Source organism: Anomalospiza imberbis, chromosome 1, assembly GCF_031753505.1.
Source record: "Anomalospiza imberbis isolate Cuckoo-Finch-1a 21T00152 chromosome 1, ASM3175350v1, whole genome shotgun sequence".
In the NCBI taxonomy this organism is placed as follows: domain Eukaryota; kingdom Metazoa; phylum Chordata; class Aves; order Passeriformes; family Viduidae; genus Anomalospiza; species Anomalospiza imberbis.
In genome coordinates, this window is record NC_089681.1 from 120,707,918 (window position 1) to 120,725,609 (window position 17,692).

At 40.6% G+C, this 17,692-nt stretch overlaps 1 protein-coding gene across 2 annotated transcripts in view; it reads left to right on the forward strand.

Moving 5' to 3' along the window:
- The window catches only part of RAPGEF5 (Rap guanine nucleotide exchange factor 5), a 157,662-nt gene extending 140,308 nt beyond the window's left edge, over positions 1-17,354 (forward strand). For both annotated transcript variants that reach the window (XM_068209040.1, XM_068209050.1), the window contains 5 exons: positions 858-908; positions 1,981-2,068; positions 5,269-5,333; positions 10,219-10,273; positions 13,635-17,354. In XM_068209040.1, coding sequence (XP_068065141.1) covers positions 858-908; positions 1,981-2,068; positions 5,269-5,333; positions 10,219-10,273; positions 13,635-13,753 — 378 coding nt within the window. In that variant the 3' untranslated portion in view covers positions 13,754-17,354. The remainder of the gene's footprint in view (positions 1-857; positions 909-1,980; positions 2,069-5,268; positions 5,334-10,218; positions 10,274-13,634) is intronic.
- The last annotated feature ends 338 nt before the right edge of the window (positions 17,355-17,692 follow it).

Sequence of the window (17,692 nt, forward strand, 5' to 3'; positions counted from 1 at the left end):
TCAGGATCTAAGGACAAAGACAAGACATGATTTGTACTAAGAGGGGATCTTTTTTACTAGACTAACTACTGTGGCTGGAAAAAATAGGCAGGCTTTAAGGTCCACACAGCATTCTTCAAGTCTGAAATACTAGCATGAAAATTTAAATTGCAAACCATTGCTTTGAGTGTAGTGATGTGAATCCATTAAAGCATCTTAGAGACAAAGAAAGTGGATGCTTGTGGAGTAGAGCAGGTGTTGGCAGGAGGGGCAAGACAGTAGTTTGTGCCTGGGCTCCCTTTGAAAGTGTTTAATGCTCCTCTCTGTGGCATTAGGAGCAGATACCAGAGACAGAGTAATCAGTTTATTAAGGAAATGTCTCACTTTGACACCAGTATGTGCCAGTGTTAATCCTATCAGCACTGGCATGATGTATAGAACAGCACTGAGTGGGATGCCTGTTAATTTCTAGAACCCATATTCTGGGGGTAGATTAATTACAACAAATGATTTAACATGGATGTGATCAGTTTCTGAATTCTCAGTCTGTGTTACTGCATCTAACTTGATATGGATGTTTAGTCATAGAAGCTGGGGAAGAAAGTAAAACCAGCTGCTAACAAGCAGTTTCCATAAAAGAAGGATGCCAGTCCCCAAGACGAGGCTGCAGGGCCCAGTTCCTGGCTGGCATTGCACTGAACGTGGTCTGTAATTAGGGCCCTGGGAGCTGAGGAGCCGGGGTTAAGTGCGGGTTGGTGCTTTCAGCAGGCACTTCACCCAGAGCAGTCTTGTGAAAAGAAATACCTCAGCATTTTTCTGCCTAAATCAATTTTTTTTCTTTTTTTTTTTTCTTTCCCTCTCTGTTTTCCACACTTCAGAAAATTCCTGGGAAGTTCAAGAAACTTTTCACTGAACTTGAAAGTTTGACAGTAAGTATGGTGTTGACAGCAGAAGAACATCGCTAGCTTTATCTGCCTTCCTTCTTCCTAATTTATTTGGAGTCTGCCTGTTATTGTCTGGAGTTGGACTTGTCATGTCAGATCTGTGATTTGCTGAAGGCCACGTGGCTCTCCAGAGCTCTCAGGTGGTCTGCAAACATGAAAAGGAAAGAGGCTCTGTTCCTTACAGAGCGAGGAAGGGCAGAGAGAGGCAAATGTAGTTTCGCCAGCATCAGTTTGGGAGCTGTTCTTTTTCCCTGGTAGCTAATCAACCTTTATCTGAAGCAATATGCTGCAGATCAGGAGAAAAAAAGACCAGCTCAAGTTGTAAAAAAACAAATGTCAAAATCAGAGGCTTGAGGGTCTTTGTCAGCATTATCAAAGCAGAATAAACAAATGTTTCCTCTGGCTGTCATGGAAGTGGGTGCATGGTAAGATCACTGCCTGGCACGGGGAACAGGAGATCCAGCCTTTACCAGCTGTCCTGCTTCTGTACTTGGAATTCTTTATAAATGAATGTGTTTTAAAGATTCTTTGTGAGCTGGTGTTTACATTGGAAATTGAGATGACTTTTTGAACTGCCTACATAATGCCACTGAAACATACTACCTTACTTTTTTTGAAAGTCTCCAACATGCTCCATGGATCTTACAGCAGTTTTTGTTGGGATTTTTTGTTGCTGTTTGGTGATATTTGTTTTGGTTTTTTTAAAGAAGTTAATCAGCAGTACATTCAAGATACGTTTTGTTCTATACAATAAGAGATTTTGCTAATATAAATTGGTGGGGAAATTATAGAGCAGTCCAAGTGAATCTATTCTGCAGTTTCCTCTCAATTTAGCACTGCTTCATCTAAAGGAACATAATTGCTTTTGTTCCTTTCATTGTTTACGTTCCTGTTCAGTTTAGCATGTCAGCTAGCTTAGAAAACCTTTAGCTACCTTGCATCCCAAAGAAACCTTTTATATCTAAACCATGTTCAGATCATAAGCCTGTAATGGATTTAGAATTGCTCTTTTTATAGCCTATTGATTTTTCTGTCTATTACTCAAATGGTTTTGTAGGATCCTTCTCTGAATCACAAAGCTTACAGAGATGCATTCAAGAAAATGAAATCTCCGAAAATCCCCTTCATGCCCTTACTTCTGAAAGGTAATGTTAAAGCTTGGCTGCTCTTGACTGTTGTTAATTAAAATAAGTGTAAGGTGATTTTTCTTTCTGTTGCTCTTAAGATCAGTATATGACAGATATAGTAGTATTGACAAGATAGCACTTGGTCTGGATAATAAACAACTTCTTTTAAGAGAGTGGGAAGATCCCAATTTTCACACAGGTCTTAAAACTGCATACTGTCCTGTTAAGTGTTGATTGAGCTGTGTGCTTTTGCTTTGGCCACATCCTCTTCAGTGGAGAAGTGTGACTCTGCAAGCCCCTGAACCAGTGGCCATGGTCATACTGCTGCTCTAAGATGCCTGTTGGGAGATGCCTCCCTGCTTTGCTGGGATGAACCTGCCCTGGTGCCACCTGCAAGCAGAACCTGCCCTGTCTGTCTGTCCTTAGAGGAGGGGATTTCCAAGTCTCTTATAGGTCTGAAAGAGATAAATAAAATCTTACTAAAATAGTTTTTTTTTAAAAAAGTCTTAAAATAAAGTACAACTACTTGCTAATGCGGTGAGCTGGGCAGCTAATTAGGTGGCAAGTATTTCAAATATTCCATTGTCTTGGAGTCATTAATTATTAATTGCCTAGTCTTTGAACATGGCAAATTCATTTGTTTATTCCTGTATTCTGAAAGTGTTCTCTTTAGGCTGTTTATTCCAACCTGCTGCTGTGAAATATTTGAAAGCAGTTCTCCAGATCAGTTGGTGACAGTTTGGGAGCCACCAGACACTTCCCCTCTTTGCACACATCAAAGGAGTTTGCATTAATTCAGATGGATACAATTATCAAGGCTTCAAAATTAAAGTGTTCTGGAGTATGTCTTCCTGCAAACAAAGGCAGCAGACATAAATCACTTGGAGCAATGATGTTTGCACTGCATTACAATATGGTGTATAACAACATGTACCTAGACAACATTTGTACCTTTAACTTGTGTTGGAGATAGCAAGAAGACTTTGAAACTAATGCAGTAACGTCCTTCATTAAAGTGGTCCATAAGGAGATGTTGCCAAGGTTGGTAATTCCCAAAGTATTGCACAGTGCAATGGAATTTATTCCATATCAAGCATATTTGTATTAAGGTCATTTCCAAGACAGTAAAATAGGAATGGGTAACATAGAAATCATTAATAACTCAGCAAATTGCTGTATTTCATCACAATAGGAACAAAAGTAATTTCAATTTAAAAAATGAAAAAAATTTAAATTATGAAAAATAACTTCAGAGTGTCCTTTTAAAAGTTAATTAAATTTAAATGCAGAGCTCTCACAGCACACAGACAGCTTTTGAAATCCAGCAGATTTTTCAAATGTGTAATAAAATACTGTGATATACCCATATAACCTAGTTCAGATGCAATTTTCTGCTCCACTGAATTTATCTAGACTCTTAGTTGTTGGCTGCAAAGCAAATTTCTGTTCCTTCTGCCCTCAGAGATACACACATTGCTGTCAATGACTTAAAAAGCTGTGTGGAAATTTCTGCTTTCAGTATAGGTTTTTCATTAGCAGCGATGGACAGGTTTTAACTGCATTGATATAGATGCAAGTACTGCGTGTGTCCTGAAGTCCTGTCCTTTCTGCGTCCCTTTCCCCGGGTGCCCCAAGGCAGCCCAGCAGAGGAGGTGCAGAGGGTCGTGCTCCCTCCTTTCCCTCTGCTTTTCAGGATGCATCCCAGCAGTAGGCGAGGTGCTGGAGGTTTTGGCAGCACGTGCTGTGCTTTCTGCATGTCCAGGCTGGCATCCTGCCTGTCCCAGCCCAGCCACCCTAGGGGCACAGGAGCTCTCCATCACCCACCGTGAGAGTCCCAGCCCCGGGTTTCCAGCAGCATTTGAAGCCGTTTAGCATTTCAAGTCCAAGCAATTACAAAATGCCCCTCAGGCTGAGTGAGCCTTTGAAACCCAAGGAAATAAATCAGGTTGGCTGTTTCCAGGAAGGGTGAAGGTAGAGGTGGATGGGGGCGGTGTGTGACAAAGCTTCTCTGCAGGTTTCCACTCCTAAAATCCCCCAAAACCACGGGGTCCGTGTGGTTATCAGAGGGAGTCCTAGAGGTGAGGACAGGAGAAATGCCGAGGGGCACAGATCGACTGCTGGGCTGGAGGCTGGCGCCTCTGCTGAGAGGGACACTTGTCCCATTTACTGTGTGCCGTTCTCCCACTGGCACAAACAGTTGGGACTTTTAAGGAGTAATGGTATTGGAGTGCCATCTCATGCCTTTAGTATTTTCTCCTCGTGGATCTCCTGGGTACCCTCACATGCAGGAGAGAGCTGATGGGGCCATGGCTGTGGTGCTCCTGCCACTGCCTTCTGTAACCTGGAGGGTGCACTATTGAAGTCAGAGCTTCCACTCCCACAGGAAATCTATTCATATTCTTGGTACTTTATGTCCACGACAGGTCTCACTTCTGACCTAATACATATTAGAAAAACAGAGAAAATGGCCTTGAGCTACTGTTTTAATTGTAATCTTAACTTGGCAACATTTATTTTGCTTGATATTCCCTCCCTCCAGTTCATTACACTGTGTTCAGTTCCCTTCCTGGATCCAAATATAGACCTTTTCATTTTCCTCTGACCTTTTTGTTGCCTTTGCAAATTCCCTTCAAAAACACTACATAAAAATGTTTTTCCCTAGGCATGATGCTTATTTCAAGGCTTTGTACTTTGGTGTCTTGTGTTTAACCTCTCTGGCTGTCAGAGAGGGCTGTAGCCCTTGTCTTTGGGGAGGACTTCACAGTCATTTGTCCCACAGAGCGAGATAAAAGGGTGTCAGAGCCAGCTCCAGCATCTGGTAGCTCTGCCCCTGTGGAGCTCTGGGCTCAGGGACCGACCTGTCCCAGCCTGGGCCATGCAGGGCCATCCCTCTGGATGGCCTCCCCTGCTCCCAGCCATCTTCTTTATATTATGCATCCCAGAAGATCAGGTTTAATAAGAAATACTTGCCCCCACTTAAAAATACTGTTCTTAACAACGTGTAAATGTTGTCACCTAATATTGTCTGCATGTCATCATTAGACCAGGCTTTTGTTTCACTGTTACAAGATATGGTGTCAGTCCTTAATGGGATACTTTCCTTGTTTTTCTGGGGTGTTTTATTTGTTTGTTTATTTTTGTTGCTGTTTACAAATTCTATTTATTTACATTAACAAAGAGGTTGTGAATAATAATTGTTTTCTTTTTTTTTTCCCCAGATGTAACATTCATCCATGAAGGAAATAAAACGTTTCTGGATAACCTTGTTAATTTTGAAAAGCTGGTAAACTAATTTTATCCTTCCTGTTTTTCAAAACATTCATGTTCTCTTCTTCCCTTTGCTTTCCTTATCTTGTAAGACTGTAAGATTTTCTTCTGGCTGAACCAGGAGGAAATAAACAGGGATAGAAAAGAGCAAGCAGGATGAAACAGCAAAGTCTCTTTCCCCTGCCCTTTTCCTCTGCTTCTCGCTTTTCTCATTCCTTCCTCCTCTACTTCTGGGTAAAATGGCTTAACCAGTAATGGCCATCATCACTGCTACACAGTCCACTCTTCAGTTATACTCAGTGAGATCAATTCCTTTGCACCATCTCGTGGGCTGCTTCATATGAGTTAAGTTCTCCTGCTTCAGCTTTCTCTGAATTATGTTTCCTTTTTTTTTCTCAAGGTTTCTTTAGTTTATCACTTAAGGAAAGATTTCTCTAGTTTATCACGTACCAGTGGTATTGTAATTTTAAGGATCTTAAATGAAAGTTAAAACTTTTTGATCTGTGTTAAATGTGGAAGAAAATAATGCCTGAAATATGAATTGAATTGATTGTAAATATCACTATTGTAGCTTTTATGCATAAGGGCACTTGATGATGTGTTTTTGGCCACATTCACTCTAGGCATCATATGACATCTACTCTGGTATGGTATTACTGAGAGAGGTTTGAGTTGCCTAATTTGTGTTGGTTTTTGGTGGTTTATTTGGTTTTTGTTGTTGCTTTTTGGTTGGTTGGTTTTGTTCAGTTTGGGGTGTTTTCTTTGATAACATTTTCATGAGGTCACTTGGTCTGTTCAACCTAAAGAAGAGCTCATCGCAGTCTAGAACTTCCTTGTGAGGGGAAGAGGAGGGGCAGGCACTGATCTCTTCTCTGTGGTGACCAGTGACAGGACTCAAGGGAATGGCCTGAAGTTGTGTCAGGAGAGGTTTAGGTTGGATATCAGCAAAAGGTTCTTCACCCAGAGGGTGCTTGGGCGCTGGAGCGGGTTCCCACACAGAAGTGGTCACAGCACTAAGCCTGACAGAGTTCAAGAAGAGTTGGACAATGCTCTCAGGCACATGGTGTGATTCATGGGGATGGTGCCGTGCAGGGTCAGGAACTGGACTCGATGATCCTCGTGGATTCCTTCCAACTCGGCTTATTCTGTGATTCTATGGCACTAAAAGCCAAAGTCTATATGGTGGAGTAGAGAAGCTTGGATTTTTTTTTCCCCCCCCCAACTATTTTCTCCTTGTGTTTACACTTGTTTGGAAATGAACACGCAACTGTGGAGTCACTCATGAACCAGATGTTGAACTTATTTTCACAATCTATCATAATACACGTTGTCTTTCAACTTGCAAGCAGATGTAGAGTGTGACTTTTGAACCTGAGCTGCTTTTTTTTCATGTTTTCTATTTGATTTCTGTACCTTTTCTTGTTGCAGAGTTTACAAGAATACTGATTTGCATGTAATGGAAGGTTTTCTTGTTCCAAGTCCATTAACTGTTTGACCTTTAGGTGTTTTCATAAAACTCATTAGCATGTTCTTCTTCATTGCCACTTGGAAGTGCATCCAATTAACATGTAAATTAAACTAGCCCTCGATGCACCATAATTGTTATTAAAATCCTTCCTCTGCCCCATATATTTATTTAGTGAATATGTAGGATCTAATTCATGTCCAGTCTTAGCAGGCTGTGTTCATTTGTTTGTTTGTTGTGTAATCGTGTAAATGCTTTATGCATGCTGGGCTTCCTGGGTAAGAATCCCTTTCCTTTCTGTCTCCATTGTGTCTGCAGAGGCAGTGGGAGCTTTGCTAATTGACTTCAGTGAGCCAGGATCTCACCTTTTCCATTCAAATGGATAATAGGCATTTTAAATGACAAGGGGGGAGAGGCTGAAGTGATGGTTGTGGGGTGAGGGTTGTTCAGATTGACACTTCCTCCAAATTATCATTCAGATCACAGCTCTCAGAAACATGCTGTCTCATGCAGCCCTGTACATATGAATGTAGGCAATAGTGCAAGCTTAGGAAGTGTGAGCTTAAGAGAGATTTAAATATCAGTGTAGTGGAAACTCGAGCTGCACACTGGTATTACCCTGGCTCAGTTGGATTTAGTCAATGGCCATGAACTCACAAGATGCATTACACGTGATCACATATTCATCAGTCCATGTTTCTTTTCTAATTATAAGGGCTTTGTCTGGAAAAGCAATGTCCTCCTTGGTGTTCTGTACTGAACACTGAAGTGCTGAGCACTTTCTGGCCTTTGCTGAGGAAAATTAGGATTGACATTGACTCCTGCTCGATTTGGATCAAGCCACTGAACCTCACCTGCAAATTTGCTGTTGCAGAAAAAGAAGAAAAGAATTATTCTACCATAGCAGATTACTGCTTTGGGGAAGGAACTTACTCACTGTCATAAATGACTAGAATTTCCACTTATGAATTTCAAAGCAAAGATGGTTTCTTGTGTCTCCGTTTGGATCACTATTTGGAAGTATTTCATTTCTGCATTAATCATCTCACCTGAAGGAGGACTTGTCAGTCTGAACCATTATTTTTTCCAACTATATTAGTTTCTTTTATTAAAGATCTTTTCTCCCTACAATCCCTGATTATTTTATATTCTTAGAACTCAGCAATCCTACCATGACTGGATTTTATTTGACATGAAATTATAACAGTGGATACAAAGTTAATTCAAAATGTAAAGGAAGAAGTTTGCAAAGAGAAAAGAAGTGATCTTTTGTCTCAGGAATGTTACCTAGCTTTAGCAAAGGTGAAGGGGTTGCAGTGGTTTATTTAACTGCATTTTGGGTAAAATCTAGTCTATTATAGTGTTAGATCAATATTTAGTATCATACCTACTTCTTCAATTAAATCTGAAGGAATAAATGGAAATATAACCTTACATGGTCTCATCTCAAGGAATTTCTGTGGTATTTTCTTAGCTATTTCACTAAAATGTGCCTTCTTCAGGTTTTTCTCTCCACCCTTTAGCTATGTCTTAGCAATGATATGTCTTAGCCACACTCCAGCAAACTCTATTACAGGTCAATGGCCATTACCATTTACGATAACACCTGCTTACCTAGAGCCTTCAGCTGTAAGGACTGTGTAGGTGCAGCTGTGGGTTAACCCACACCCCCAAATATCTGTGCAACCCCAAGCCTGAGGCTCTGCTGTCCTCAGTGAAAGGAGTGCTGATGATCCCCGGTAGGGTAGGCTGAAAAGCCACAAGAAATGTGTGTTACTTATCACACTAACAAGTATGCAAGCACCTGCTTAAGCAGTGAGGAGGTAGCATTTGCTTTGCAGATACATTTGCTGACTTTCTGCATTACTTTTGGGTCCCAGAGAATTGAAACCAGAGAGCAATTCGTAATTAGGATGCTAAAGCCAGAGGATTTGCAATTCTGCTTTAAATGTTGCACAAAAAGGTTCTTCCCTTAGCAGAGCATCACCTACAGAAGCCAGTCTTGGGATGAACCGTCACAGTGACTGACTACAAAGGAGAGACAGCAAAGAATTACGTACAAAGAGTATGTGATGTATGGCTCTCTCTGACTTCTAAAACCCAAATGCAGAGTGTTGGCTGGGAAACATCACAGTAGCAGCACTAGGGGAAGTTTTAGTACTGCCAGTACTCACATTATTGATTGTGAAATCTAGATCATCTCATTAGAACTTCATTATAATCAGTGCAAGGACATCAGCACGAGAGATTGTGTAATTTCATGGCAAATGAAGCACAGCGGGTGTCAAGAAAAATTATTTTGATTTACTGATGAAAGAAATATGAAGTTTCCATTAAACGTGCTCTTGTGACAAGCTTTTCTGTGGAGGAGCCTTGTAAGCCACTCCCAGGATGTTGAGAGATGAGCTTTTCTGTATCATTCTGGTCTTAAACATACTCTGCTCAAGACAGTTAATCCTTTCCACCTCTAATAATTTTTGAGGGAGATGTAAAATGAGCATCAACTGTTTGCATGAGCTTTCAGATCATTCCTGCTAGCTGCAATTTGCTTCTGTTACTTACTAGATTTGGTGAGAAATTGCATCAGAAACAGTAACATTTTTTACAAGTAATGGCTTAAGAACTTTATGGGTAGTATCTAGTGAAAATAAGCTCCCTCTACTGATTTTTAGAGAATAATCCAAATTTTTGTATAAATTGATGATCTGAGCCTGAATGAGAAACTGAATTTAAACCTTTTGTTTCCTCTGCTTAATGTAAGTGAACATCCACTATCCCTGTAAGCACCAGCTTTTGTTAAAAGGATACCTACAGGACAGTTTTACTTGGTACCTTCATGTGGAGATGTCAGGGTGCTTGCTTTGCAGCATCTGGGCTATGGGCTCTTTTCTTTTGTGCTGGTTAGGCTGCAGAGAACTGCCTGGCTGATAGTGGTGCCTGAGTGTGGTAGGCATTACACAAGTGTACACTAAGGGGTGTAGTCTGTGCCACTAAGAGGCTTACAGTCCAATTATACAAATGTGGGGACAGAAGGAGAGGCTGCAGACTACACAGTACCTTAGATTATGCACTAAAGCTGGGGTTGAACCCCAAAGCACTCACCCAGTCTACAGGCCTTCCTTGCTGTAGGCTTTCAGTTTAATAAAACTCTCTGGAAGAAAAATGAGCATTTGTTTGGTTATTTTTCACTTTCCATGGGTTCTTAGGGAGTTGTTCTCATTTAATCTGTGTTATATCAATAAGACATCTAGACTAACCCTGTTTCATTAAATGGTATCACTAAGATAAAGAGCTAAGTTTCTCCTGCTGTCTATTTTCTACCTTAGCATAGATGCTTTTTGCTGTTCAGTGTAGGGCAAGGAGATTTTCCAGGCTTTTCTAATAACAGACTCTGTCCCAAGTCTTTGCACTGATGTTTATTATTTTGTCTTTGCAGCACATGATTGCAGATACTGTTCGGTCATTGAGACATTGCAGAAATAACCAATTTGGTGAGTAGACAAAATTTCCTATTTATTTTGCCTTTGTACATCCTTGTTGAGTTTTTGGTTTGGTTTTTTTCCCACCTGTTTTTTTTCCAGTTGCTCAGGTTTACTACAGAATGTAGTCAAAAACTATTTAACTAATGGGCAAGAGAAGGCGTCATTTTTGGAAGATCAACACAGCAAAAACCACAGTTGAAGGAAGCGTTAGTTTACAAAATGTTTCTAGGAACAGCTTCCAAATTTTAGTAAATTACTTTCCTGCAAAAATTGCCATCTCTTCAAAACCCTGTGTAAGATCTGTGCCAGCTGCACTTAGTAATGGAGGTGTATGCTGCTGTTTCTGCCTTTCCCAGCTATAAACGAGTTAGCTCAGTCTCCTGCCAGTCTGAGTGTTTTGGTGAGGAATTCACAGCTGCCTTGGCTTCCAGCAGCTAAAAGATGGGGCTCATCCCCACAGCTTTTCACTCAGCTCTTCACCAAGAGCAACTGTTTGTTTATCTGGGCTTCTTGAGGACATTTCCCAAAACTGTAGAAGTCTTTGAAGGTATGAGGATCCTGTGGGTTTCCTGAAAGTGGTTGAGTAGGAAGAGATGAGGGGGTCATTTCCTCTTCTAGGAGAAGCTGCAAATATATCTGTGCCTGCTTTAGACACTGGAGGATCTATGCTGGAGGCAAGGATTGCGAGTGCCTCAGCTGCAAAGAGGGCTTTTTTTGTTTGCTTTTTTAAATTTTTTTTGTTGTTTCCGCCTTATTAGCCACTAGAGAATCCAACCCTAAGGGACCATGCCAGAAAACTTCAGCTCTCTTTGTTCTGCTGCTTACAGAGGAGAAACCTTGCTTTTCTCCTTCTCAGTGTTCTTATTCTCCGCAGAGATGTTAAATACAGGAAGGGGACAGAAAAACTACTTTAGGAAGCAGTTAGTTTTCAAGCCAAACCCACTAAACATGTCATTTATTGAGGCCACTAAAACCTCTTTTTCAAAGAGAAGTTCAGAACTGTGCTGCAGCCTTGGGGAAAATAGAGTTGAATAATAACTTTTTTCCATTGACTTTTCAGCAGCTGTCAGCATTGACTCCAACAAAAAGAATAATAATTGCAATTTTAATTATAAATACAGGTACCTTGGAGAATAATAGGTACTTTTAAGAGTTTTGTTAAACATTTGCTCTATAGGATTACCATATGTATATACAGTATTACCTTTAAACAAAGGCTGCTCAGTATTATAGTTCTTGAGTAATTTTTCTAAATATATATATATATTTATAAATGTATGTATGTAAGAGAAGAAGGGGCGGGGGGAAGGAACAAGATGTGCCTTCCCTTCTTTTAATTCAGATGCTGAAGGAAATATTGATTAATCCAAACCATACTTCTGTAAACTAAAATGTCTCCTATTTGGCATTATGAAAAGTAACATTGTTTCCTTTCAGTAATGTGAGGATTTTTGCACTTTCCCTGCACATCTTTCATCTTGTTTTTGCCTTTTTTATTTTTCCAAGTGATTTTGTAAGTCTTGCAGCATAAATCCAAGGTTAATACTTGAGATTTATCATATAATCTGGTAGTTTGAAGTAGGCAATTGTTATTTTATTTTAGCACAGACTTGATTTATTGTGAAGCTGGCATTTAAAAAGCAGCTTATACAGACATCCCTGTAGGCAATTTTTTTCCCCTAAAATTCGTTTAGGCATGAAATGAATTCACTGAATATTTATTGAGACTTTATGGACAGTTTCCTTTTCTAGTGGGCTTATTTTGCTCTCAGGAATGTGAATCTTTCTACTGCATCAATTCCCAGATTGGCCTAAGAGCAGCAGGCATCTCACTGTAGGAAGAAATTCAAACAAAACTAAGCAAGGAATATTATTATTGTTTATGAAATGTATCATGTATATTAAGCTTGTAGGCCAAAGTATTTCTGGATTAGAAACTGGTTAGGTTCCAAGTAAAACTGAAATGAATATTCAAAGGAAATGACATTTATATCCTAAACCCTGAAAACAAATAATAGCATTTCCAAAGTGAGGAAGAGCAGCCTGAGAAAACAACATAATTCAAACTTTCGTCATTTGAGGTGTTAATGAGAAATACAATGTTTTTCATTATGTTCAGCACAGCTGCTGGGATCCTATTCCCTCAGAACAAAAAGGTCAGCTCTGTATCTTGACACAAATTTATCACATTATCCTGTTCTCTCCAACACTGCTCAAGTTAGTTGGCTGCTCTGCAAGAGCTCTTTAAAACAGCTGCCCAGGAGCCCCATTAGCAGCCCCATGCAGAACTGGCTGCATTCACATCCCGTGTTACCCACTCAGCATCACAGAGATGTCTTCAGAAACAAGTGGGATTGGTGATTCCTGGAAACTTGCTCATACAGCTGGAGAGTGCGCAGAAAAGAATGATAATGAAACAAAGGAGAGGGAAGAAGTGTGTGAGTTAAGCTGATTGGGTCAGGGAATTTTGAAGAGGTTTTTTTTTCAGTTTATGATAATATTGAGGACATGGACACGAATGGAGCTTTCCAACTTTGCTTTTCTGCCAGAAGTCAGCAATGTTACTTTCTCTGCCTGTCTTGATGGATCTTGGGCTTGGCTTCTTTCTTTTTTCTGTCTCTGCTAGTACCAGCCATGCTGGATGGTTTCACAGGCAGGGAGTTCCCACAAGCCCATTTTGAGCATAAAGCTTGTAACAGAGAACAACTGCTATTCAGGCCACACTTCAGTTTGCCTGTTACACATCTAATTCCTCTTGCTGCATAAACTCCCATGAAATGACAGCATGACTTTTGTCTCTGTTACTAGATCAGAAATCAAAAGCCTAACAGATCAAAATACAGGGGTCTGTCAGAGCAGCTTTGAAGAGCTTTTGTATCCATATGCTGTGCTGTCACCTTTCACCAGCTCTGAAGAAAATCATCCAGGGTCTGCTGTCTTGTGGACTGTGTTAAAATTTTTAAAAAGTTGCAGGCTGGGTTGCCCACCCCTGCTCAAGGTCCCATTGTGCTGCCAGAGCAGCACAAAGTAAATCTTGAAGCACCCTTACAGGGGATGGACTGCCTGTACTGCCAGCAGAACTAAATCTTCCTCTTGGGAAGAGTCAGCTTCTTGCTGTCCTCATGTCCCCCTTGTTTATGCATGCTGGCTGCCTAGAATTGCCTATATCTTTTTTTCTTCTCCCCTTTTCTCTATTTAGCTGTTACCTCATTCATTGCACTTAAACAACAAGTCCTTTGGATTATTGGCTGTCTTTCCTGTGGCTGTCTAGCACCTGGCAGGTGGCACAGCAGTGACTTTGTGGCACAGGACTGAGAAGCAGCAGGCAAGGCACAGCTGTCTGATCCATCCCCTTTCTCCTGTCTTGTAGGCAATGAAGTTCCTTCGAAAGAGCATCACGAGCTGAAGCCATTCGTCCACCACCTGCATGTCATCGACAACCAGCAAGCTCTGTTTGAGCTCTCTCACAGGATAGAGCCGCGAGTGTGAGCGTCCACAGCTTCGCATCACCTTGTAACTGCAGCACTTTGAATTAAGTGAATGTTTATGCCAAGCATGTTGCTTCCCTATATGAGAATGGTTTACTGAGTTTTATCAGTAGCTCACACAACATGCGCAGGAAAATCAGGCAAGAGCCAGCAAAGGAGCTGCTTGCAGAGTTGCAGGGCAAGCTTGGCGCCCTTCCCGCTGCTCCCTGGGACCTGAGGCAGCGGAGCAGTGTCCTTTGAGCTCAGGAGCTTGGTTTCTGTGAAAATATTGTTTGGTCCAGTGTAGCTTTCAATGCAGATTCTGCCAGTATTAGAAAGAAAGGAATCATCATGTCACAGCAGCAAAACATTTCAGCAAGCAACATGCCGCAAGGGGGTTGATTCCCAGTTCACCACATTATGTACCTCACTAATTCAAGGCTGCCAAAGTATTGTTGCCAAAAATAATGTGCAATCTGTGCAGCTCCCATGAGTCCACTGGAGCCTAGTATTTGAGATGTGTGAGCAACGTAGAAGAGGAATATAACAAGGCAGTGCAACCAGATGAAACTCAAGAGTGTGTTGTGATGTGGAGGTCAGCAGTAAACAGTTCACTCTGTTATGGCTCCTTTAAGAATATGCTTTATAAAACACACTGTGAGAGCCAATCCACTTCTGTTGCAATTTATGGACACAGTCGTTTGTATACTGAAAACATGTTGTTTTCTTCCTTTTCAGTTATCTCAGATTTAGCACTGGCTCCTGCAGTTAATGTGTTATAAATTATTGTCGCAGGAGCTTTGTCTTCTGCTTGGATTACTCCCTCTGGTATCTATTCAGAGGCAAATGCCTAGATCCATCTACATTTCTAATTCCGCTCACTGGAAATACTATTTCAGGAAGCAAAACTTCACCTAACTTGCACATGCTTCTAGTTTTTAAAGAGCAGAAAGGTGCCCCTTACAGGGTACAGGTGTAATTACCTGCATACACACCAGGCTCTCAGCATCAGGGTCCCTTTACTGCTTTTGTCCTTTTCACAGCCCTCCTCATGACAATTCTCACATAGTTAAAAGTACTGCATCTGGGCCTGTGCTGAGGCAGCATTTCTAAACTAATGTCTACAGCTGACCTGCATCTTGAGCACCACCATCACCTGGTTTCCAGTGCTAAGAAGTTGCCCTGAGATGATCTAGTGAATGCCACAGGCCATGTGCAGAGCGTGCTCTTGGCATGTGTTTGTGCACTGACTCACAGTGGTGATCCCTTTCCAGAGCAGGGAGGATACATTGCATTGCTTGCCCATCTCTGTTGTATGTTTTCCACATGAGGAAGACTTCCAAGAAAATGCTCCTTTACTAAAATGTGGGAATAAGCATGCTCTTCATAATTGCATTATCTCTAGTCGAAAGGGATTTAAAAAAAAAGCAGCTTTAACAAGTAGTCTGTGGGGGAATCTGTAGAATGCATTCAGTTTTCCCATCTGTGAAATATTGTATAGAACTATTGTAAAGGAAACAGATGTTTCAGAAATGTATTTGCTTGTACTTTGTTATTATCAAATACTATATGATTTTTTTTATGAAAAAAAAATTTCTTTTTACCCAGTAAAAAGAAAAAAAAAAATAAACTCTTGCTGGCCATGGAGTAAAAATTTCCTATGTTCTTCTGTAGATGTGACTGCACATATTGTAAATAACTCTTTTGTGCAAACAGACCAAAACTGTTCAAATGAATATACTAGCTGTGGTGGGCTCCTTTTTGCAGTGTAAGAACAAAAGCCAGATACAATTTGTTGCTTGTGTTTTTGCAGTTCTTCCTAGGGCTACAGCACTTAGAATTCCCAACATAGCTACATTACCTGGATGCTTTCCTCGGTTTTGAGCTCCCTCTTGTGATTTTTTTTTTTTTTTTTACTGTGGCATTATTTTTGGGAACCTGTATGTAGACCAGCCTGCATGCTTCAGCTTGTGTGGTGTAACACTCTAGTCCACAAAGTTATTCTGGAAGTCTGTGGGAGAGGGAGCATTCAGAGGTATTCAGGGTGAGAAGGTGGGGCTGTTTCTCAGTTCACTCTGTGACAGTTTTGGTAGCTACCATGGATGAAGCAGCAGCTGTGTTGGGGAAGAATAAAAGACAAGGAAATGAAAGAAGGAAAAGAAAACAAAAGAAGAAAGATGACTCTGTGCCCAGAGTTTGATTTGAAAGCCTGATAGATCTACCTGGAACACTCCTCACTCTGCCAACTCAAAATGAAGTAAAGGGATGGGTTAACTCATACCAATAGGCTTTGAGCCAGCAGAAGTGTTGGCTTTCTGCACCTCTGTAATTTCACATTAAATCAGGTGTTGTCTACCACTTGAAGCTGGCATAAAATCAGTCTGGAGGCACACAGCCAGCATTAACCTTGTTATCTGTGCTGTGACTACTTAGGCAACTAGTCACAGCTTTGCAAACTAGTTTTTAGAGTGACCTGTATAACTTGGATTTAAGTTTTGGGTGTGAGGATCCAACATGGCTGCATCAATTTAATGTTGAGAACTGGGCCTTAGAACTCTTGCTATAAAGGAAAAGTAAATAGCACAAACCTGTAGCTAATATGCCTAATTTTAAAAAGGCCCTTCTATGTCTTCATTCCACATGTAGGAATTGCAGAGTTTTGCTGCAGACTGGCAAGCAGTTTGAAGATATGGAAGTTAGGAGAAGAACTAGAAGTTAACCCTGTATTAGGGAAGGGCAATATTATACAGCCTCTCCCAGAGTCCAGCACTGGTGATATTGTGTGATTTTTTTTTTTTTACATCCTTCAATAGTGCAATTAGGTTATGTGGTATAAATTCTATAAATCTTGTAAATTCCATTTATAACAATCACATCTGGGGTTAAATACTCTGCATACTCTTCTTTTTAGTACCAAAGAGGAGTAAGACAGAAGAAAGGAAAGAGCTGTGTCATTTTAACCTCTTTGATGTGGGATTTTGTGGCAACAAATTTAGATGTTTCTCTAACACAGCTTTTTGATTCCAACATCACCTTGAATAGCAATAAATTTCATTTGCATAGCAGTGGCAAAAGAAAAGGTATTATCATAAATAAGACCATTGCTGCGGTAAAATTACAAAGAAAGATGTAAATACTAAACATTTTAGCAGAGTAATATTTATTTGCATAGCCTATTTATTGTCATCTTATACACTGTTAAACACTGGGATGAAGTCAATGAGCTGAGGTAAGAACACCTGCCTGTTCTCTCTTGAGTGCCATAATGGTGTCAGCTTGCATTAAAAGTAATAAAATAGAAACCCCCCAAATCAAGGTATTTACCTAACTTCTCAGGGACTACAGCTAGTAGTTATCCACCATCATGAGACCTGGTATGTATGAAATAATCTGATTTACCAGAATCAATGTTGCCAATGTTTTCCTTTGCATATTTCATGCTTGTTTGCCTCTGTACATATGATTGTGTCGTGTATTTATGAGCGCTAGTAAGCAATAATTTATATGTCAAAATGGCCAAGCAATACAAGGTTAAAACTTGTAGAAGCAACTGTTATGTTTATCTTGCATTTTCCAGTGTTTTTTAATATTGCTTTTCAAAATATAAAAACTACCTTAATGAAGTCTGGACTCTGTGCCTTTATGCCTGCCATACGTACTTATTGTTCCTATGTGGAATATTTTACTTCCAGTCCTTCAGTTCCACAGACCCTCACTACATTTGTGAGATAGATGCAGACTCGCACAGAGGCTCAGGAGCCTGACCTCTTTCAGAGATGCTCATCTGTCTCTGGCCAGTGGTACTTGCTGGTACCAATGTTTCAAAGCAGGAATGATGTTAATGGGGCCTCAGCTGTACCCTGTCATCACAGCACAGCCAAAGAGAGGCCTCCAGCCACCATGAGAAGTCCCTGTGGGAAAGGGGAGGAGTAAATCTATCTTCATATCCTCTGGAGTCTAC